Raw genomic sequence first — 22,518 nt, 5'->3', positions numbered from 1 at the left:
GAAAGCCTGATCCTTAGGAAATCGTAAAATCTTCCTTCACACAACATCTCCTTGGTAGCTGTTCTTCTGTGTTTTGGAAAATGTTTCCAGCAATGCCAAAATTTTGCAGAGGTTGTGACCAGCTTACAAGGCCTGTCAGCCAAATCTTGGACCCAAGATCTTGGTCATTCATGTTTCCATTTGTCATGTTGCACAAGTCCCTCGAATCACTGGGTTTCAGCCTGAAGATGAGGTGTTTGGACTAGACTTTCTCTAAGGGTCTTTTCTGTCTGATGGTCCTATGATTCTGTGGGCTCTTCAGAAGGCAACAGTTTCTGTAAGTTTGAGATGGTCATAGGCAGAATGAAATTCTACCTTTGGCCATGAAGCAGCAGCTAGACCATCACACTGGACCAAGGTGGTCTCTGAGTAGCTCCTACTTACTTGATAGAAATTGGAGACCATCATGAAGGAGGACTCTGTCTTATGCTTCTTGCCTCCAGCTGAGGGAAAGACAAGTATATTTTGTGTCAGTGCCCAGCGCAGGGCCAGAGGGCCCCAGTAAGTGCTTTGTGCCAAAGCACACATGTTCTCTGGGTTAAAAAGCCTTTTCTTGGGACTAGGTGAGGGGGGACCCTCAGATCAAGAAAATGAGATCTACCGGGGAGCAGGAAGTTGGGGTGACTAGGCATAACTGCCAAAAGGGGCCCTGGTCCCCCTGGAGAGTGACTTAGGGCTGGCACAAAATGACAAACTGCCCCCATTGCCTGAGGAGGAGGAGTCCACAGACCTTTCAAGAATGTGCATGTTGGTGAAATGTTTCTGAGCCCAAGAAGATTGGCAGTTTCTGCCCAGCTGAATGGCAGTTCTTGGGGGCCAGTATTCACCTAGGCCATTCCCCTGTGGACTGCATGATCGCCATTGGATAGGAGTCAGGGCTGTGGTTAGCATTTGTCTCAGACGAGAGCAGGGGCAGAAAATAGGCACAGGACATTTGGGTGTCACCTTTCCCAAAGCACTGTCATTCCACCTAGAGGTCACCTGGGCTCCGTGATCAGTGGAGCTGATGGAGGCTCCCAGGGCACACTGACATCTTTCTGTTCCATTGCTTATCCTCCATGGCCTGCTTTGAGCAACTTGTCATTCATTCATTCACTCACTCACTCACTCACTCATTTGACAAGAGTTGAATAAGAGTTTTATTTCTTTCTTCCCATTTTGGCCATTAAAGGGCATCATCACAGGGAAACTGCACACAACAAAAGGCCAACCGTACCCGGAGCTTCCTCTTCTTTGAAGAGAATACCCAGGAGTCCACACTTGATTTCTGGGACAAGCCCACCACTGTTTCAGTAAGGGGGTCTTTGTTCTTCTCCAGCCAGCCTGTGATGTTGTAACTCACCGGGGTGGGGGGCAGATGCCAGTTAGTAAGCAGGGGCCTCCCTCCTCCTTTTCAGGTTCCTAAATATAGAGCTTTGTCCTGCTCCGGGATTCCAGGACCAACCTCCAGCCCCATCTCCTGGGGCTTCAGTTCTTTGCCTGAAGAATTTGTGGTGTTTGGGATGGTCTTGAACCTCAGTTTGAGTTGGCGGCCTCATGTTCTGCTTTCTTAAGCATTTGTAGTTTGCCTGTCTTAGATACCTCTTCTCTGAGCATTACACATAAATCAGGACTCCCTAGCTGCTCTCTTCCAAGCTGTTAGCTTTCCTTTCACAGCCTGCTTTTCTGGCCACAGTGAACTTTCCTGACCCTCGAGTCTTCTTCTGCCCGGGTGGACTTGCTGTCAGTGGCTGCCCATGGCTGGTGGAATCTTGAGCTACTTGCTGAGGAGAATGCATCCTGTTTGGAACACTGTAGGGTCATTCCCTGGAAGAATGGGAGCTCTATCCATCCAGGACTGGGGACTCCATATATCCAGGCAAATGGACATCCACTAATTTGCTTCCCATTTTTCCATATGGTCCTAGCTGCATGCATAAGGAGGAAGGGCCCTTGTGGATTCTTCTTCTGAGCATAGAGGACTGAGGAAAGTAGCTGAGAAGCCAAACCTTTGGGCTTACTATATCCTGCTCAGCACATAGATATTTGCCACTTCAGTGCCTTATTTGAGGGCCTTCTTGAAGGTGCACATGTACCATTTGGCTTTGAATTGCTATAAATATGGAGCTCTTCTCATTTCAGTGTGGCAAGGGAGTATAGTGCTGCAGTTTGGCTCCAGGCGTGCTGTATGCTCAAAGTATCGACCCAATCCATTTTGTGAGTAATTGGCATTGTTATGGTTGATGATATAAAATCCCGGCCCCAATGCCCAATGCAATCATGGCTTTCCTGACAGCATTGTCTTAAGGCTGCTGTTTCCCTGAAATTAAACCCATAGAGGCTCAACAAACTCCGCTGATAACAGGAGTGTTGGTACATACAGCAATATTGAAATCTCAAGGAAATCAAACACATTCTTATAAGCTGGCTGGACGAACATTACCTCCCCTATTAGTTACACAAATGAAACCTGAGTCCTAGCTGTACTTAATTTCCCTCTTTCCCAAGGACTACATTTGTCATGAGTGAAAAAGCTACTCCATAGATGTCGCCTTATTGGTTTGGCAGCCACAAGCTATCAGAGGGAGAAATTACTCAGTTGAGAGTAATTAATGGGATCATGGAATCTTTTTCTTTCTCTCTTCGAATGGTGTCATTTTTGGCTGAGACTAATGTTCAGCCATCAAACTGAGGGCCACTGACACTGGCGTGGCCCTGGTAGGTCTGATGGCACAAATCATCAGCTGCTCCCCAATGAGCATCTTTGGCTGGATTGCTTTAGAATTCTCAGGTGGAGAAATGCTGAGGAGGTTTGAATTGGAGTTCATTTCAATTGCCGAGTACCCTGATATATCGTGGCTGTGTTAGCTGGAGGCAGAGTCCTCTGGAGAGGCAGGTCAGGGTGGATGTACAGTAGCTGCGGTGGATGGAGGGCAGCAGATCCCACAGAAGGAGCCGAGGCTGGTACTTACAGTGCCTGAGTAGTGGGCAAGCTCAAAGTGGGCCTCAGGCCCCCTGCCTTTGCTACCCCCTTGGCCTTAAGGAAGTTGCTGGACTTGCCCAAGTGGCTGTCTCACAGGGCTACCTTGAACATGGTGTCCGTGGCTTTGGGGAAGACACATTGTTCCTCCAAGATGGAGAAGATGCCCATGGGCTAAGAGGGAAGAGGACAGAAGAGTGTTAGAGGGGGCTCCAGGACCTCAGACAGGTGGCTTCCTTTCTCTGTCCCTGCATGTTCTCATGTGTGAAATCGTAGTCAAACACCACCCCGTGGTAGACTGTGATGGACCAAAGGGTTGTGGCACCACCCAACTCACAGTAGTCTTTGTTGCTGCTGCTGCTGCTGCTGTGCCCACTGTGTGTGTGTATGGGGGGAGGCAACAGTCAGACCAACTAGGGCAGTATTGCTGGCTGCTCCCACGCCAAGAGCCCCAGTGACATCCCCCTCCTGAGGCTTACTCCGTGCATGGTCCCAGCCTCTCTCCAACCCCTCCTGGGAACGGCAGGTCACCTTTTCTAGGAAGTCAGTGCAGGCCTGCAGGTCCAGGCCAAAGTCAGTGAATGTCCACTCGATGCCCTCATGCTTGTACTCCTCCAGCTCCAGCACGAACATGTGATGGTTGAAGAATTGCTGCAGCTTCTCATTGGTGAAGTCGATTCAACAGCTGCTCAAAGCTGCTGAACTGGAAGGGAATGAAGACGGAGGCATTAGCTGGGGCCCAGAGAGCCTGTCCAAGGGCCATGAAGAGGACAGATATGTTCGAGAATTCTACAAGGGCTCTCTGCTATCGGGCACAGGCCAAGACACCTGATTGCTGACCTGTTCACGGTCACAGCCTCCTATGAGAAGTGGTTCTCTGTTACCCTCCCCTGCAGTGGGTTTCTGGGACCTTAACTCCAGGTGGCCCATGTAGCAAAGGAAATCATTGTGGAAAGAACCATCTTCTTCCCAGGGATGAAAATCACTTGAAACGCTTTGTGGATGTGGCCCACTGTCTGCCTGGGGACAGCTTTGTTTCTGTCACTTTTTGCATCTATAGGATAACAAAACCCTTTTTTTTTTTTTTTCATTTCCCAAAGTGAAAGGCCATCAATGGTGTGCTGGTAAATCAGTTCTCTCCTTTAAAAACAAAAAACCACGATTTTTAGTTGTTGCCAATTTCACACCATGGCAAATTTCAAGCTATCATCATGTGAACTGATTCACAAAATTCCTGAAGACTTAAGAGTTAGCTCTGTGAGCCAGTGCAGCTCTATCCACTAACTTCACACCATTTTTTAATGACTTGGCACCATAGAAAAGCAGATGGAAATTTCTGGAGTCCAAAAGTCAGAGAATTAGTGGCAAACTAAGATTGGCCTGCCTGGGTCCAAGGTGAGAAACATGACAACCATGGTGAAAAGTAGCTTATAAAAGGAGGAACAGCGACCCCAAAGAAGAAAGAAACATAACACCAGGCACACCCCAAAGATCTTGAAGCTGGCAATGTCCCGCAGCCCAGTAAAGAATTGTCTCTGCGTCTTGGTTTCCAAGGTCTTGTTAATCCTGACCACCAGCCACTTAAACATCTTGTCATAGATGGCTTTGCCCAGAGCCCCAGTGGACTTGTTGCACTGCTTCATGTTCTGGGCCTTTTGCACAAATTCATTACCTTCTTTGACCTGGGGCCTGCTGATGCCCTTCTGGAGTTTACCGGACTTGAGACCCATGAGATGGGCGACTTTGTCAGCCACTGAGTAGGGATGAAGAAAGCAGGTGAGTGGAAGGAACATGGTGTCATGCCCAGGAGACGCCTAGCATTTTTGGTTGTGGTCTTGAGAGGGGTGAAGGGGAAGGTGACAGAGAAACCATTTTGCCAAGGAAACAATAAAGATCTGAGGTGGTTTCTACATTTTCTCAATGCCAAGGAGCAGAGCAGACTGGAGAGACCAAAAGCCTGCCTCTGACTCCCTATCTTGCCTTTCTGAGACTATCAATGGTCAGACATGCCGGGAGCATCTACGTGGAGTGTCTGAAACGGTCACAAAGCCCTGCAGAACAGGGGGGCCCTGTCACCAGCTGCCTTGTTGCTGAACAGGCCAGGCCAGTGCTTGGCCTCAGTGGTTCCACTTCAGCTTGCTCCTCTCTGGGCTTCCGCTTGAACTTCATGTTCCCAAAGTGCATGACACTCCCAGTCAGCTTGTACACACTGATCTCCTCCTCAGTGCTGAAGCCCAGCACATCAAAGGCAGCCTGCCAAGCAACAGAGAGGGGCACTGGGCTCCTCATTCCACATTGTGCAGGCCAAGCTGGCCACTGCAGGGCACCCCAGCGGGCACTGCAGCAGGGTGTGGGCGCTCGAATCAGGCACACCTGGATGGGGAGGTCTGTTTCCTCCAGGGAGCCCAGAACGGACTCTCAGAGGTTCACTCAGACTCTCTGGTCTCTGTCTGGTGAGCTGCAGAGTGAAGGTAGTAGGTGGTTGTAAGGATAGATCAGAGTGATGTGTAAGATGTGTAGTCCAGTGCTTGACACATAGTGAGTGCTCGATAAAGGAAAGTCGTCTTATTATTATTATTATTATAACAACAATATTTTTGTTGTTAAGACTTCATTCTACATCAAGTAGGTGCTGGGAGAAGGGAAGGGCGAGATAAATCAGGAATCATTTCTGTCATTAGAGGAGAGAGGGCAGCCGGGTGTGGTGGTGCAGCCTGGAATCCCAGCACTCTGGGAGACTGAGGTAGGAGGATTGCAAGTTTGAACCCAGCCTGGATACTTAGTAACTTAGTGAGATCTTGTCTCAAAAACAGGGGGCCTAGTACAGCGGTGGGAAACCTACAGTGTCTGGGTCAGGAAAGCACCACATGTGTGATTGGTGATCCTGTAAGATTAGAAGGAGGGGAAAAATTCTTCATCTAGTAACATTGTGGCCACTCTAACATCCTAGTGAAGCACATTGTTCACATGTTTGTGGAGATGCTGATAAGCAAATCGACCCCATCTGTAAGTAGCATAAAAGTATGGCACAGAAATGTATGTACAGGACATAATACTTAATAAGAAGCAACTGTGTTACTGTTTCTGTCTTTACTGCTCTATACTTTTTCATCATTATTTTAGATTGTACTCCTGCCCCCCCCCCCCATACTGGGGATTGAACCCAGAGCCTTCCTACTGAGCTACGTCCCCAGCCTTTTTAAAAAAAATTTTTGAGACAGGATCTCATTAAGTCACTAGTTGCACAGGATGGGGTAGAACTTGTGATCCTCCTTCCTTCGCCTCCCAGAGTGCTGGGCTTATAAGTCTGTGCCACCACACCCAGCTATTCCTTCTGCTTATAACAAAAAAGGCTACTGTGAAGCAGTACACAGTTGTGCACTGGCAGCAATCTCATACATCTTGTGTTAACTGGTCTCTCAATTGAACCATTTCTCCTTTGCTTGATTTAATTTCACGTTGTTTGTCCATCATGGCTCTAGGAGCAATAGGCTATGCCATCTGTAAGTACTAAATAGCCTAGGTGAATAGTAGGCTTACCCCCCAGGGGCAGTTATACTCTCTGATATTTGTACAATGAAATCGCTTAACACATTACCAGAATGTATCCCCTTGTTGAGCGATGCATGACTAACCCTAACAGAAGTCACAGGAGCTTAGTGCCATGACAGAGGGAAACAGAGTGCAGTGGGGGCTGGGAGGACGAAAGGGTCCCTTCTAGCTGAGCTGGAGAAAAGTTCTGTGGGGAGAATAAGCCCCTGTGGAATTTTAGTTCAACTCTGCAGAGAAACTCTGTCTGCTACAGCAGGCTGGGGATATGTGCTAGGTACCACCCTAGAAATCCTGAGTAAAGACTCTGGGCTGCTGTCTCACAGCTCTGAGTGGCCCACCCGGTGCCAGCTGTGGTGGCCGTGAACAGTGGACCCCAGAGCTGTCCTCCCTGCGCTCTGCCAGCCACACCAACCCACTAACATCTGTGATCTGCAGCTCCTCCCTGTTGTCCATGTTGTCCACCACGGTGACGCTTGGCTGACCCAGTAGGATTCCTTAGGGTTGGGGACCAGCAGCAAACTCTCTGCCAAGAGCAGCAAAGCAGGTTAACAGCCTGATGAAGCGAGCCTATCTTCTCTCTCATGTTTAATCACATCTCCAAATGCCTCTCACAGGGGAGGCATGCGGACAGGCATCGTGGGGGGTCACAGAGCTGAAGAGGATGTGGTCCCTGCCCTCCAGGACCACCCCGTGTCCCAAAGGGATGGGGACAGGATCACACAAGGAACTTAGAGTGGCAAGAGGTTCACAGGAACTTGGCTCAGTGTCCTCACTACCTCCATTCAGTAGATAATCTGGGGAATAAATGAACTTGTATCTTTCTTTCTGTTCTCTTATAATGGGTGGGACACACTTCAGTGCAGAAGGTAACACAATGATTTCCATGAGCAATATAATCGTTTGCGTATAACACACACGAGAATGTTACTGCTTTTACAAAAAGTGTGTTCACTTCTAGCTTCCTTCAGATGTGTGCACCTCTTCATCTATGTCTATTTTTTACTTTTGGAGGAGATAGGTACAAGAAATGTTTTCCTTTCAGTGTATGTCCCTGATAAAGAAAAAGTATAGCACAAGAAGGAAGAGAAACGGTGACTGCCACTTCGTTCTGTGTCAAGGATGCAATAGGGCTCGGTGGGGAGTGCGGTGAAGAAGAGAGCTTGAGGTCCAGCTTGGGGTTGGGTGCACCCTCATTTAGCTGCCCTGATTAGTGCCACGTAGCAGGGCGGGCTCCAACGTACTGGTTCTTCTGCTACTCTCCCAAAAACCAGGAAATGGGATTTTTATGTAAAATCTCCCAATTTCAAAATGCCATCCATTCATTTAAAAGTATACTACGTTTAACACAAATAAAGCCCACCTGTGAATAAGGTATGGTGCCCAGTGCCCTCATCTCTGGCTGAGTTAGGAGGTACGTGTGGGGAAGGTTAAGACTTCATCCCTCCTCCCGCCTAATACCCTGAGCAGGTCTGCCAAGGACAGCTGAGTGTGTCGGTGCCTACACGAAGCATCCAGTTGAGTGGGTGAGTGTATTCTGCTCTCCAAGCTGTGCAGCCAGTGTGGGCTGTTTCTGCCCAGAGAGGGGCTGGTTGTCATTGCTCACGCAGGCTCTCGTCCTGGGATAACCGTGGTCCTAGGCTGTACTGCTTGCTCTCTGAGCATTAAACCTAGAAGCACCATCCCCAAGACATGAAGAGTCTAAAGCCTCAGTTTCCAAGTTCATATCTCAGCCATGAGTTGCAGGGATCCTAAAGCCCCACCTGAGAAATGGGCCAGCAGTGCCATGAGGCCTCATAGGCTACTGTGAGGATGAGATACACAGCTGGACCTTGAGAAAGCTCCCTGGAAGTGGTGGCTCCTTTAACTTTAAACCAAAGGGATCATTGCAGGACCCCAGGGGTGACATGAGACCCTGCACACATGGAAAAGCAAGCTCGAGGGCCAGGGATTTAGCTCAGTGGTTCTGGCGCTTGCCTCACAAGCGCAAGGTCCCAAGTTTGATCCCCGGTAGCAGAAAAGAAAAACGAGCTTGAGGGCAGGCAGATGGACACCAGGTTCTTTACCGACAAGTTCAGACTTCTTGTTAGAGAGAATGTGGTAGAAAATGCGATAGCCTCTCTTGGCTGCCTGCTGTGAGATGACGTGAGATTTCTCTAAGAGATCTGAAACAAGAGTCAGCAGACATCCAATAAGTGGACACCGTTCCACCCAGAGTTCAGGTCCTAGGGACAGCAGGACTCCCTCTTTCTGTAGCCTGCTACAGTTGCCATTGGAGGCCTGACCCTTCCCTCTCTCTGAAGGCTACAGGCCTTGGGGGGCTTGATTGCCAGTGGCAGGAGCCCAGGGATTGACCCCAGGGACTTTGCACTGAGCTGCATCCCCAGCTCTTCACAATTTGGAGGATCTCAGGTTGCCCAGGCTGAGCTCAAATTTGGAATCCTCCCACCTCATCCTCCCAGAGTGCTGTTTTGAAATTCTTAATAGTTTTAAAATAAGGACCATTCATTTTCATCTGAAGAGGGCTTCAAAAATTAAGCAGCTGATCTCGCCTGGACAAACCTTTTCCAAGGGGCCTGACTCACCGCTCTCGATGTCAGCTCCGGCCAGTTTGCCTGTAGTCCCACAGAGGATTCGGGTGAACTTTCCCTGTACAAGAAGGAGAGGGGAGGGAGTGTGAGAGAGGTTGCTCATAGCTTTAAAACAAGATGCAGCCCAGATCTGAGGGGCTTTGTAACAGCGCCCATGAAGTCCTAGAGGGCTGTGGGGGATGTAACTGGCCTGTGTGTAGGCGTCCTGCACAAAGAGCAGAGAAGGAAATAGATAAGGTGGTACTAGGTCTGAGGTGTGTGTGTGGTTCAGGTTTTGTGGGAGATAAGAACCCAGCAGGAGAGGCTAGGGCTCCTTGGAACGTTGCCTAGAGGCCTGGCCTCATGGGAATTTGTCCACAGCCAGGTGGTAGGGAGTCTCTTTATCAATGAAAATACCATTCCTCTCCCTGATTTGTGGCAGGGCCACAAATGAACATTCCTGGAAATGGGCTTCTCACTGCGCATCTGGGCTGCTCCTGGACCTGTTTGCTGTCACCTCTTTTCCTCACCTTCCCCAGCTCCACCTGCCCCTCCGCCCCCTTCCCTAGGACCCCCGAAGCTCACTGGCCTCAGCCAAGGAGGAGCCCCAGAGAGGGCCCAGACTGCTCTACCACGGGCAGAGCCTCAGGAAATGCTGAGATCTTCCTGTGACTTGGGCTTCACAGATCCTAACCCTAAACCATCAGGGCTCCTCTCCAAGTTCCCTCCCAGCCTGGAAGAGGTCCTAACTTCCTGGTATTATGATTCTGTGGGTCCCCTGTGTGACTCTGTGGCCCTGCGATTGCCGTGACACTTGATTAAATGCTAAAGTGGGATCTGCTCTCTGGTTAGACCCCGATAGTCTTAAAAATCTCTGAGAACAAGATGCCTCAACTTGTCTTATCCCCTTCTCCTCAGTTTAAATCACCCTCAATTTCTTTACCTGGAATGGGGACCCCCACTGCTGCCACTCACACTTACAAATCGAGAGACGTTGTTTCTGGTGGTCTTAGTGTTCCTGAAGACCTCCAACACAGGGTTGGCCTGGATGATTTGATCCTTCAGGGACCCCTGAGCCAGAAAGAAACGCAAGGAGGAGTGACCAGTTGGCCGCTGCCTGGGGATCCAGGGCAGAGGCACTGGGCTTGCAAATGGTAGTGACTTTTGTGCCTAGAACCCAGAAAAGGAATGGTTTGGGGAGGCTGGGAAATCAGGGCTCGAGGGGCCATAGGTAGTGACCTGGGAGGAAGCTCACTCCTGACAATGTCCCTCTGTGGCCCTCTGTCGCCAGGAGGGGTGCATGGGGACACTGGCAGCCTCGATTCCCAGCTGTTGCTCCTTGGCTTTGTTGTCACTGGAGAAACCCCTGTGCATGCCTAGAAACCCTTCCCTTGCATCCTCAGTCTTCTGGCAAAGCTCTGCTTTCCTCTTTGCCAGCTTTTATCGCTGATGTTGGCCTGCCAAGGCTCCTTGTAGCCCTGGGATGGCCAAAGCCTGCAGAAGCATCTGAAGGAGACTGCTTTCCATTTTCCCATCTGCCCCTCTCCTTTTGGGGGCAGGAACCAGGGGTGGTGGCCACTTTTTCCCACGTGACCTGACCCAAGTTGCTTCTCTCTAAGCCTCAGTCTCATCCTCCACAAAATGACCCTGATCCATAGGGTGGCTGTGGGCCAAATGGGCTTGCAGTGTGTGCCACAGAACCCTGGATAAGGGAGCCAGACCCAAGTGCACTCCATCAGCCCAACCTTCTTATCTGAGGACTGTTTACCAGTTCCTCTGATATTGGCAAAGTACTGGACGACTTTCTTTGTATTCTCAACCTTGCCAGCACCAGATTCTCCACTGCAGGTGGAAATCGGAAGCGGGCAAGCAAAGGAGAAAGAGGGGGATTGGTCACAGAGAAGAGAAACCATAGGGAGATACAAATTCTCCGTACATTTCTCCCCCAGCCTGGACAGACAAGCAGGTGGCAAGGCCTTGGGGACATAAGCCCTTCCCATCCATTTAGCAAGTGCAGCCTCCCTCACCCTGTTAAGCCCACTTGCTGCCTGAAGAGTTCTGCTCAAAGCCCCCCAATTAATTCCAAGGAGGCTTAATTATATGTGTAAGGCACAGACCTAATTATATGTATATAGACTGAGAGACAGAAGAGACACTTACGTGATTAGCATAGACTGATCTTCACCATCTGTAGGGAGGAAAACAGCAGCAGGAAGATGTAATTAGGGAACATTTAGAAACTAGGCATTTGACAGTGCCCTCACCAAACAGCCTCCTCTGAACCATGCCCAGCTTGGAGAGTCACGGTTTGGGTCGAGAATGTCTCCCCAAAGCCTTATGCACTCAGAGGTGGGGGTTTTGAAAGGTACTCCAGTCACAGGGGCTCTGTACTCATCTGTGGACTAATCCATGGATGAATTCAGAGCTGAGTGCGTTGCTGGAGGTGGCCCTGGTTGGAAGAGGCGGTCACTGGGCGTGTAACCTGGAAGGGGGCATCTCCCTCCCGGCTCCTCCCTGCTCTCACAGCTTCCCAGCTGGCGTGACCTGAGATTTCCTCCACCCAGACCCTTGCTCTATGCTGTTTCTGAACAGGCACTAAAACTTCTGAAATCGTGAGCCAAAATAAACCTCTCCTTTCGTAAGTTTGAGGTATTTTGTCCCAGCAGTGAGAGATTGACTAAGACAGAGAGTAGCCTCTGCCACACTTGCAGGTCAGAAATTCAGGGGCTTGTGGGATTTGTGTCCTTGTGCCCATCACTGCAGCATAGACCCTTGTAGAAAGGGCCAAGACTTTACTACCCACTCCATTCCTAGGAACTTTTTTCCTTCGGCCATAAAGCTGCCTAGGCATAAGCAACATAAAGAGAAATGGCAGCAAGTTGTGGTTGTGCATGCCTGTAATCCCAGCACTCTGGGAGGCTGAGGCAGGAGGATTGCAAATTCAGGCCTAGTCTGGGCAATTTAGCAACTTAGCAAGACTCTGTCTCAAAAAAAAATAGAAAGGACCGGAGATGTAGCTCAGTGCAAGACTCTGGGTTCAGTCCCCCAGGAGAGAGAGGGAGAGACAGACAGACAGACAGAGGGGGAGAGGGAGAAGGAGAGGGGGAGAGAAAGAGAGGAGAGAATATCATAGTGGAGCCACTCTGTGGTAAAGATCATACAGATAATGGTTAAGATTGTTGATCTCAGTTCTGAGTTTGTGAGGCTGAAATGACAGATGGCATGAGGTAGGGCTGGTGCTTGGCAAATAACTGGTGTAGGCAAGAGCAAAGGCACCTGGCACTAATGTCATAGGCCAGTGCTGCTGCCCAGCATTTAACTTCAACAGGGCTGGGAGGGTTGGCGGCTTGAGGTCAGGCTTGACATGGGGTGGCATGCAGTCCCAATGCATCTGGAGCTACCACCATCAGGGAAGGTGTCTCCGCTACCTCAGCCCCAGAGATCCCACCCCCATGCACCCATGAGCATGTCACAGTAAGCCTCAGAGATGGAGAAAAGCTGGGGTGACACTTCTGTGTACTTCTTGCCCTTGTACATGTTGGCCACACGGGCTCCGTAGATGGGCAGCCACCTGTAGGAGTTGACTGTCACGCAGAACAAGCTCGAGTAGGTCTGGTGGAAGGGAAGGAAGATGGTTAGCTGGCCCTTCCTTCCAGTGCTCCCTTCCCTCAGCCAGTTCATTGGGGCCCAGCCTGTCACTGAGCAGGCTGAACACACCACTGATTTCTCCAGGAGAGATACAGCAGTGTTCTCTCTGAGAGCAAAATCTGTCTGTCTGAGTCTCCTCTCATTAAGCAAAACAAACCTTCTCTTTCATGTTTATGTGCCTTGTTTTCTTTTGGGTTCATTATTTGCACAGGTAACACAGCCATCATGGGGACATATTCCCAGCAAGAAGCCTGTCTGCCTCCTCCCACAGATAAGCACTGAGTTCATTTCTTATATCCTCCTCCATGGCTTTGGAGGCATATGCAAGCAAACCCAGAGACACATTCCCCCCGGTTTAGAACAAAAGATAATATTCTACAGTTTTATGTCTTGTTTTTTCCATTTAATATATCTGAGAAATTTTCCAGGAGAGCTCACTGAGAAATCTCTTAGGTGTCCTAATAGCTTTGGAGTCTTCACCGCATGAACATACCTGGTCCACTGCTGGTGGGCAGCTGAGTCTGACCTACTTTTGAAGAGAGACCCTCAACCTCTCTTTTCACTGTAAGACGGCAATTTTGTAAGAAGTCCCATTAAAAATAAAAATGACAGGGCCAGATTTTTAGCTCAGTGGCGCTGAGCCTGCCTCGAAACCGCAAGATCCTGAGTTTGATCCCTGGCACCAAAAAAAAAAAAAAAAAAAGACAGAAAACCCAATTGAGAGAGTAAAAGAAATAATCTGAGAGGAGGGAGAATAAATAAGGGCAGGAAATGGCGAAGTCAATGGATCTCCAAGTCTCCTTTCTCTTTGTTGGACGGTCCTGGTAAAAACTCTGATGCCTCTATTCAATTCCATGTTCACAATTTCCCGCTTTGGTCCAAGTGGGAATAAACACCCCCAGCTTCTCCCTGGCATAATGCGATAAGCTGAGATGTTAAAAGGAAACAGTAAATAGGAAGTGGAAGAAAAAGAAGCAAAGAGAAGATAAGGAAAATCCACTGACAAGTTGAAAGTGTGACAACGGGGTGTCTCGTCCTGGGACTGTGGCCACGGAGCCACTCTTTCCCTCCAGCCCTGTCTCAGCTGGGGTGGGGGCAGGCAGCCGCCTGGAAGCCAGATGTCTCCCTGTTTCAGTCAAGAGGGATATGAGAGGGAAGCGGTTGGGCTTGGGGGCCGACGTCCCTGCCTGTCAGAGTTGCTCAAGTACTGGTACTGGTTCAACAGCGGTGCTTCAGTATAAGAAGTAACTCCCGGGCCAGGGATTTAGCTCAGTGTTTCCATCACCTGCCTTGAAAGTGAAAGGTCCCGAGTTCGATCCCTGGTACCCCCCCAAAAAAGACCAAACAAAAAGTAACTCCCTGGCCTGGGCCCTCGGGCTACACTCTACAGAGCCTGCAGGTCCTTAACCCAAAGACATGGTGTGGCCATCTGTGAGACACAAGGGCCGGGCTGCAGAGTGGCCCCGGTTAGCCTCAGCCTGCATCCTCAGCCCAAGTTCCACACTCAGCCAGAAGTAGATATGGTTCTTCCCAGACCAGAGCTCCAAGAACACCCCCAAGCCTGCTGGCCCAGCAAATTTCACCTCTTCCGGTGCTGCCTGGGGCTATGATGCTGCTGGTGGTCGGAAGCCAGAACCAAAATAGTATTAAAGTGGGACAAGAGCAGTAGGGCGCAGCAGCCATCTTGGCTGTAATTGTAAACGCTGGGAGAGCTTGGGAGAGTAGAGCAGCTGCTGCTGCCCTCAAAGAGGGGCAGAAGACACGCACCCATCCTTCCTCATTGTCACCCTCCCTGCCAGCCACGTGGACATAGCGTTGACACAGATTGTCTAGGACGCTAGCCTCATTCAAGAAGGTCATGTCTGCCATGGCACTGGCCTGTAGAATCGGGGCAGGTTCATCTGCCTGATACCATCCTTCACAGGGAGCGTGTATATGGGGTGGGGGGATCAAGGGGCTTTAGAAAACAGTGCCTTTATGGCCACAGTGGCATCTTGCACAGGGTCCCACACACCCTCTGGTGTCTTGGAAGGAGCTGGAGTGAGGCATCCAGTGGGCCAGCCACATCCCACTGTGTGACTTGGGACAGGCAGGTACTTCTGAGGCCATATGAGCCTTAATTTTGTCCCCCCTGAAGTAGAAAGGACAATATCCTCCTTGGCTGGTGGTTGGAGGCTGGGCCTATCACACAGACCTAAGTGAAATAATGTAAAAGTACCTTGTAAACCATGATGTTCCCTCCCTATAGCACAGAGCACGTCTTGCCTGTGCTTCTCTGCCCACTCAGTTCATGCTAGTAGACGACCAGTGCTTGCTCTTCAGTCCTAGGTATACTTTTCAGAGATGTGACTCTTGGTGCTCTATCTTGAATGTTAGTGATAGTTTCAAAAGAGCAATGAACTTTACTTTAAAAAAAAAAAAAAAGATATCACCATCTGAGTGTGGTGGCCCAGGCCTATAATCCCAGCACTCTGGGAGGCTGAGATAGAAGGACTGCAAGTTCAAGCCCCAGCCTGGGCAGCTTAGTGAGCTAGCAAGACCCTGTCTCAAAATTTTAAAAAAGGGCTGGAGGTGTAGCTCAGTGCAAAGGCCCTGGGTTCAATCTCCAGTTCTGCCCCCGACAAAGACATTCTCCTACTCCTACCAAACCACCTTGAAGGAGAAAACTGAAAGCAAGCAAGCAAAGAAGACAGTAAGTGAAAACAGTAACGAATGCCAGCCAGCAGATGTATTAGCTCCCGGGAAAGGCAGGCAGCTCTCCATACTCTGCACCCGTTTCTTCATCTGCAGGTGAAAACTCGAACTAGCTCTTAAGTTCCAGCATCTGCGACCTAAGCTTTAGACACATGATTCAGAAAACAAATATTTTTCAGGCGTAGGCAGCCTCAGATGTGAGGCCTGAACACATACTGGGATTTCTGAAACTTTTAATAATTTATGAGTACAATAGGCAGATACTTTCAAATCTTGACAGTTCTGGAAAATCCACTCAGTAATGATCACCACACCCCTAGTGAATCAAGCTCGGTTTTACTCAGAGATCTTTTCCAGTGGTTTCTAGATCGCTGAGTCTCACCCATATATGAGCCCTTCCCTTTGCACTCCAGCAGAGGAGTGGAAGACTGCTTTATTTTAGGAGCCAGGTGAGTCAGTGCCACAGGCCTGAGTGGCTTTTCCACCACAGGGGCTCAAAGAAGTTGAATACTGTCCTTAAATTTGCATCCAAACTGGGGCCTCTGGAGCTCCATACCCACTTCCCATCATTTCTTGCAATACTCCACTGCTCTGCTTTTCTGAAAAGTATGTTTCTCATGAGCATTGAGCTTTTTTTTTTTTTTTGTACCAGGGATTGAACTCGGATCCTTGCGCCTGCTGCGCAGGTGGCGAAACCACTGAGCTAAATCCACAGCCATTGAGCTTGACTTTCATATTCAAACTCACTTTATCTCAACTTTGGCTTCTTTCTTTTTCTTTTCTTTTCTTTCTTTCTTCCATTTCTTTTCTTTCTTTTGACAACCTTGCTGTAGCCCAGGCTGGCCTTGAGCTCACTGTGATCCTCCTGCCTTGGCCCTCCAGGTGCTGGGGTTACAGGTGTGCACCACCGTGCCCTTCATCTATGGACTCTTATGTCTGCTGCCAGGCCCCGCAAACACAGGTGCAGAGGACAGTGCAGCAGTTGCAAGTTCTGATCATCGAAAGTCTCTGAGTTCTCTCCCCCACAGGGACGCCACCACGGAGGGACGGGGGTAATACAGAGGGAGCGCTGGTATTTGAGCTAAATACAGTGTGTTTAGATCCAAATTCACCACTTGTCCTTGTGATCGGGGCAAATTGCCTGAAGTCCAGTCACCATCCCTCCCACTGCTTCCAGGCCAGAGGAAAGGGCTTTTGGGAAACCTTCTGTCCCGCTGCTCCTGGCCCAGAGGGAGGGGCTTCTGAGCCGCCATCCCACTGCTCCTGGTCCAGAGGAAGGAGCTTCCCGGCCACCATCCCTCCCCCTGCTCCCAGCCCACAGGAAAGGGCTTTTAGGTCACCATCCCTACCGCTGCTCATGCCCCCTGTCCCACCTCACCCAGCTCAGAGGAGATAATCCGTGCAAGCACTAACAGCCCCCTGGCCCAGTCAAAATGAGAAAACACGTAAATAAGTCTCAAAACCAGACTTCCAGATCACCTACAGCAACCCCAAAGGAAAATGAGATGGAACACTCTGATACTCAACCACCTGGACCCACTGAACTGGCACCAAAAGGGGATCTGGAAAAAATGAAATCAGAAATAATTTCTCAGATAACAGGAGAAATTGTGCCCCTAGTGCAAGACGTGATTAATAAATCTAGAGAGGAGCTGAGGAACATGATGGAATCCCAACATAAGAAACAAATGGAATCCATAAAACAGATGCAAATAGATTTCCAGGACATGAAAAACTCCACTGAAAGTCTACACAGCAGAATGAGCCAATGTGAGGACAGAATTTCAGATATAGAAGATAAGATTGCAATTAGTGACCAGGAAAAGAAAAATTGCTTCAAAATTATAAGAGAACATGAGAAATCAATCCAGCAGCTGCTAGATGATGCAAAGAAGAATAACATAAGACTGATTGGGCTCAATGAAGAAACAGGAGAGAGTGGAGATGACATAAAACATCTCTTCACAGAAATAATGGCAGAAAACTTCCCAAGCATGGGAAAAGAGCTTGACATACAGATAAGTGAGGCATATAGGACTCCAAATAGCCTTGATCAAAAATATCTACACATAGGCATATAATTGTTAAGATTCCAGAAACACAACAGAAGAACAAAGTTCTCCAAGCAGTGAGAGAAAAGAAACAAATCACATACAAAGGAAAGCCCATCAGAATCACAGAAGACTTCTCAACACAAACCATCAAGGCAAGGAGAGCTTGGACTGACATATTCCAAGCCCTAAAAGAAAACAGCCTCCAACCCAGATTGATGTACCCTGCAAAACTCTCTTTCAAAATGGATGGAGAAATAAGATACTTTCATGACAAAGAGCACCTTAGGAACTTCGTGAATATCAAACTAGCACTCCAAAGAATTTTACACAATATCCTAGGAACAGATATTGAGGATCACAACCCCAGGAAGCAAAGCAGAATGAACCCATCTGGCATGACAAGAAATTAAATGTAAAGGGGGAGAACCCAACAAAAAGAAAAAGTCACGGCAATGACAAGTCAATATGTTTCAGTTATAACCATCAATGTTAATGGTCTCAATTCACGAATCAAAAGAAATAGACTGGCAGAATGGGTCAAGAAGCAAAATCCAACAATATGCTGCATACAAGAAACACACTTAATTCAAAAGGAAACTCATAGACTGAAAGTTAAAGGGTGGAAAACAATACACACGACAGGAACTGGAAAAAAAGCAGGAGTAGCTATCCTCTTTGCAGATCAAGTAGATTTCAAACCAACACTGATTAAGAGAGACAAAGAAGGACACTACATCCTTGTAAAGGGAAGAATCCAAGAGGAAGAAATGACAATCATAAATATCTATGCACCAAACACTAGTGCACCCAACTATATAAAACAAATACTAACGGACATGAAAAGTCATATATGCACTAATACAATTGTAGTGGGGGACCTCAACACCCCACTGTCACAAATAGATAGATCAACTAGACTAAAAATAAGTAATGAAATACTAGAACTCAATCAAACTCTTGAACAAATGAACTTAACAGATGTTTACAGTCTTCCACCCCACAAAATCAGAATACACATTCTTCTCAGCTGCACATGGGTCATTCTCCAAAATAGACCGCATACTCACACATAGAACATGTTTAAGTAAGTGCAAAGGAATTGAAGTTATCCCCTGTACATTATCAGACCATAGTGCGATGAAATTGGAGATCCATAGCAAAAGAAACTCAAAAAATTTCATAACCACGTGGAAATTGAACAACACACTTCTGAATAACCAATGGGTCACAGAGGAAATTAAAGAAATCAGACAGTTCCTTCAATTAAATGACAATGACAATACAACATATCGGAATCTATGGGACACAATGAAAGCTGTCTTACGAGAGAAATTCATAGCAGTGAATACGCATATTAGGAAAACAGAACAAGCCCAATTAAACAACCTGATGCTGAACCTCAAGCTTCTAGAAAAAGAAGAGCAGGACAGCCCCAAAGCTCATACAAGGGAGGAAATTATAAAGATCAGAGGAGAAATCAATGCAATGGAGACTAAGAGAATGATACAAAAAAATCAATGAAGCCAAGAGTTGGTTCTTCAAAAGAATCAACAAAATTGACAAACCTTTAGCCAACCTTGTCAGAAAAAGGAAAGAAAAGGCCCAAATCCATGCAATTAGGAATGAAAAGGGTGAAACTACAACAGACCCAGCAGAAATCCAGAGGATCATCAATACCTACTTCCAGAACCTATACGCCAAAAAGATGGACAACACAGAAGAAATGGACAGATTCCTAGATACATATGAATTACCAAAGTTGAACAAAGAAGACCTAAAAATTCTGAACAACACAATATCAATCAATGAAATTGAAAATGTAATTAAAAACTTATCAACTAAGAAAAGCCCGGGCCTTGATGGCTTCACTGCTGAATTCTACAAGACATTTAGAGAGGAACTGCTGCCACTACTGTTTAAACTCTTCAATGAAATTGAAAGGGAAGCAATACTCCCAAATTCATTCCTGGAAGCAAGCATTACCTTGATCCCCAAAGCAGAGAAAGACCCAACTGAAAAAGAGAACTATAGGCCAATCTCACTAATGAACATAGATGCAAAAATCCTTAATAAGATAATGGCAAACAGAATGCAGAAGATCATCAAGAAGATCACACACCCTGATCAAGTGGGATTAATCCCAGGGATGCAGGGATGGTTCAATATATGCAAATCAATCAATGTAATACACTATATCAATAGAGCCAAGGACAAAAACCATATGATTATCTCCATAGACGCAGAAAAAGCATTTGACAAAATCCAACATGCATTTATGATAAAAACCCTACAAAAAATTGGAATAGATGGTCTCTACCTCAAACTGATAGAAGCCATCTATGAAAAACCAACAGCCAATATCATACTAAATGGTCAAAAACTGAAATCCTTCACACTCAAATCAGGAACAAGACAAGGATGTCCACTATCACCACTCTTGTTCAATATAGTTCTGGAAACATTAGCCATGGCAATTAGACAAGAGAAAGAAATAAAAGGAATAAAGATAGGTAATGAAGAAGTCAAATTGTCATTATTTGCAGATCACATGATACTCTATATAGAAGACCCCAAGAACTCCACCAAAAGTCTTCTAGACTTAATAACCAAATTCAGTCAAGTAGCTGGTTACAATGTCAACACACAAAAATCAATAGCTTTCCTCTACACGAATGACAGACTCACTGAGAGAGAAGTAGGGCAAATAATTCCTTTCACAATAGCATCCAAAAAACTGAAATACCTAGGAATCAACCTAACAAAAGAAATCAAAGACCTCTTCTCTGAAAACTATGGCACTCTGAAAAGAGAGATTGAAGATGATATCAGAAAATGGACAGACATCCCCTGCTCCTGGGTAGGAAGAATTAATATAGTGAAAATGACCATACTTCCAAAACTGCTATATAGATTTAATGCAATTCCAATTGAGATCCCACCAGCATACTTCATGGACCTTGAGAAAACAATCCAAAAATTCATTTGGAACAAGAAGAGACCCAGAATAGCAAAAGCAATTCTAGGTAACAGAGACATGGCAGGGGGTATCACAATCCCCAACCTGCAACTATACTACAAAGCTACTGTGATAAAAACAGCATGGCACCGGCAAAGAAACAGACCTGAGGACCAGTGGAACAGATTAGAAGGTGCAGAAACAACACCAGACACACTCAGTCACCTCATCTTTGACAAAGGAGCCAAACACCCTTGCTGGAAGAAAGATAGCCTCTTTAATAAATGGTGCTGGAAAAATTGGGCTTCAACTTGCCAAAGATTAAAACTAGACCTATATCTCTCACCATGCACTAAACTAAAATCAAAATGGATTAAAGATCTAAATATTAAAATAGAAACTCTGAACCAGTTGGAACAGAGGTTAGGTAGAACTCTTGAAGACATCAGTGTAGGAAAAGATTTTATGAACAAAACCTCAGTTGCCCGTGAACTAGCACAAACAATCAACAAATGGGATCTCTTCTTATTAAAAAGCTTCTGCACAGCAAGAGAAACCACCAGCAGTGTGAAGAGACAACCCACAATGTGGGAAAAAATCTTCACCTGCTCTTCCTCAGACAAAGGTCTACTATCTCGAATCAATAAAGAACTTAAAAAGATCAGACCTCCCAAATTTAAAGACCCAGTCAAAAAATGGGCAGCTGAAATGAACAGACATTTCTCAGATAAAGAAGTAGAAATAGCAAATAAACACATGAAAAAATGTTCAACATCACTGGTCATTCCAGAGATGCAAATGAAAACAAGGCTGAGATTCCACTTCACTCTAGAAAGAATGGCTGCTATCATGAAATCAACCAATAACCAATGCTGGCGGGGCTGTGGGGAAAGAGGAACCCTGCTCCACTGCTGGTGGGAGTGTAGACTGGGGCAAGCACTGTGGAAATCAGTATGGAGATACCTCAAAGAACTAGGACTGGAAGTCCCATTTGACCCCGCTATTCCACTGCTGGGGATCTTCCCCAAAGAATTAAAAGAATCATACCAAAGTGATATATGTGAGCCCATGTTCATAGCAGCACAGTTTGTAATAGCTAAAACTTGGAAACAGCCCAAATGCCCATCAACTGGAGACTGGATAAAGAAAATGTGGTTTTTTTATAAAATGGAGTACTAATCAGCCATAAAAAATGAGAAATTAGAGACATTTATAGCTAAGTGGATGCACATTGAGGGGATACTCTTAAGTGAAATAAATAGGACACACATGTGTAAATACCGAATAGTTTCTCTGGTGTGAGAAACTGAAAGTGTAAATAAGGACTAAATGTATAATAGGTAATGTGAAATAGGAAGAAAAGGGGCAAAGGGGAAGGAAGTGGGAGGGCTAAGGGAAAGGAGAGTAGGGAATGGGATTAATATGAGAAAATGGAAAACTAGGAACAAAATCTCTGTAAATAGGGAGGAATGGAGGAGTTCAAGGGAGGGCTGTGCAAGGGTGAAAAATAAGAACCAAGAGAGACTATGTAAAGGTGCAAATTTCCAATGATGAATGTCATTATATTGTATGCCTAAAATGTACCAATGATTAGAATGAATAATTGATAATGTAAAATAGGAAGAAAAGGTCCAAAGGGTTAGGGGTAGTGGGAGGGGCAGGGGAAAGGAAAGAAGGGAAAGGAAAAATGCTGAGAAATGGAAAAAATGGAAATAAAGTCTTTGTAAATAGGGAAGGGTGGAGGGCGTGAAGAGAGGGCTAGGAATGGGGAAAAAATAAGAACCAAGATGCATTATGTAAAGGTACAATTCCCAATGAGAAATGTAATTGTGTTGTATACCTACAATGTACCAATAAAATACAAAAAAAAAAAAGAATGTAGGATCTGCTTGTATTGAGTACATATAGTTGCCTTGGTAGTATGTTTGGTTGTTTATATACATTGCCAATTTAGTTCTTACAATATCCCTGTGAGTAAGGTATTTCTCCTGAGTCTTAACATTAAGACCTTAATAACAAGGCTGTCCAAACTTCCTCTAGTTTTTAATA

At 46.7% G+C, this 22,518-nt stretch overlaps 2 protein-coding genes across 7 annotated transcripts in view; one reads left to right on the top strand and one right to left on the bottom strand.

The window, feature by feature from the left end:
* Kpna7 (karyopherin subunit alpha 7) overlaps positions 1 to 22,518 on the top strand; it is a 127,750-nt gene that overhangs the window by 49,914 nt on the left and 55,318 nt on the right. The window lies entirely within an intron of this gene.
* Positions 1 to 22,518, bottom strand: part of Myh16 (myosin heavy chain 16) — a 58,586-nt gene that overhangs the window by 34,832 nt on the left and 1,236 nt on the right. The window contains 11 exon segments of the mRNA XM_087195947.1: positions 3,104 to 3,172; positions 3,530 to 3,658; positions 4,483 to 4,701; positions 5,129 to 5,251; positions 6,971 to 7,044; positions 8,614 to 8,712; positions 9,133 to 9,196; positions 10,099 to 10,188; positions 10,863 to 10,959; positions 12,566 to 12,729; positions 14,533 to 14,643. Of these exon segments, the coding sequence (XP_087052073.1) occupies positions 3,104 to 3,172; positions 3,530 to 3,658; positions 4,483 to 4,701; positions 5,129 to 5,251; positions 6,971 to 7,044; positions 8,614 to 8,712; positions 9,133 to 9,196; positions 10,099 to 10,188; positions 10,863 to 10,959; positions 12,566 to 12,729; positions 14,533 to 14,643 (1,239 nt within the window).

Source organism: Heterocephalus glaber, unplaced genomic scaffold, assembly GCF_053883595.1.
Source record: "Heterocephalus glaber isolate CG9 unplaced genomic scaffold, H.glaber_assembly_v1.0 deba00001610, whole genome shotgun sequence".
Lineage (NCBI taxonomy): Eukaryota > Metazoa > Chordata > Mammalia > Rodentia > Bathyergidae > Heterocephalus > Heterocephalus glaber.
This window is presented reverse-complemented; position numbering and strand designations above follow the sequence as displayed.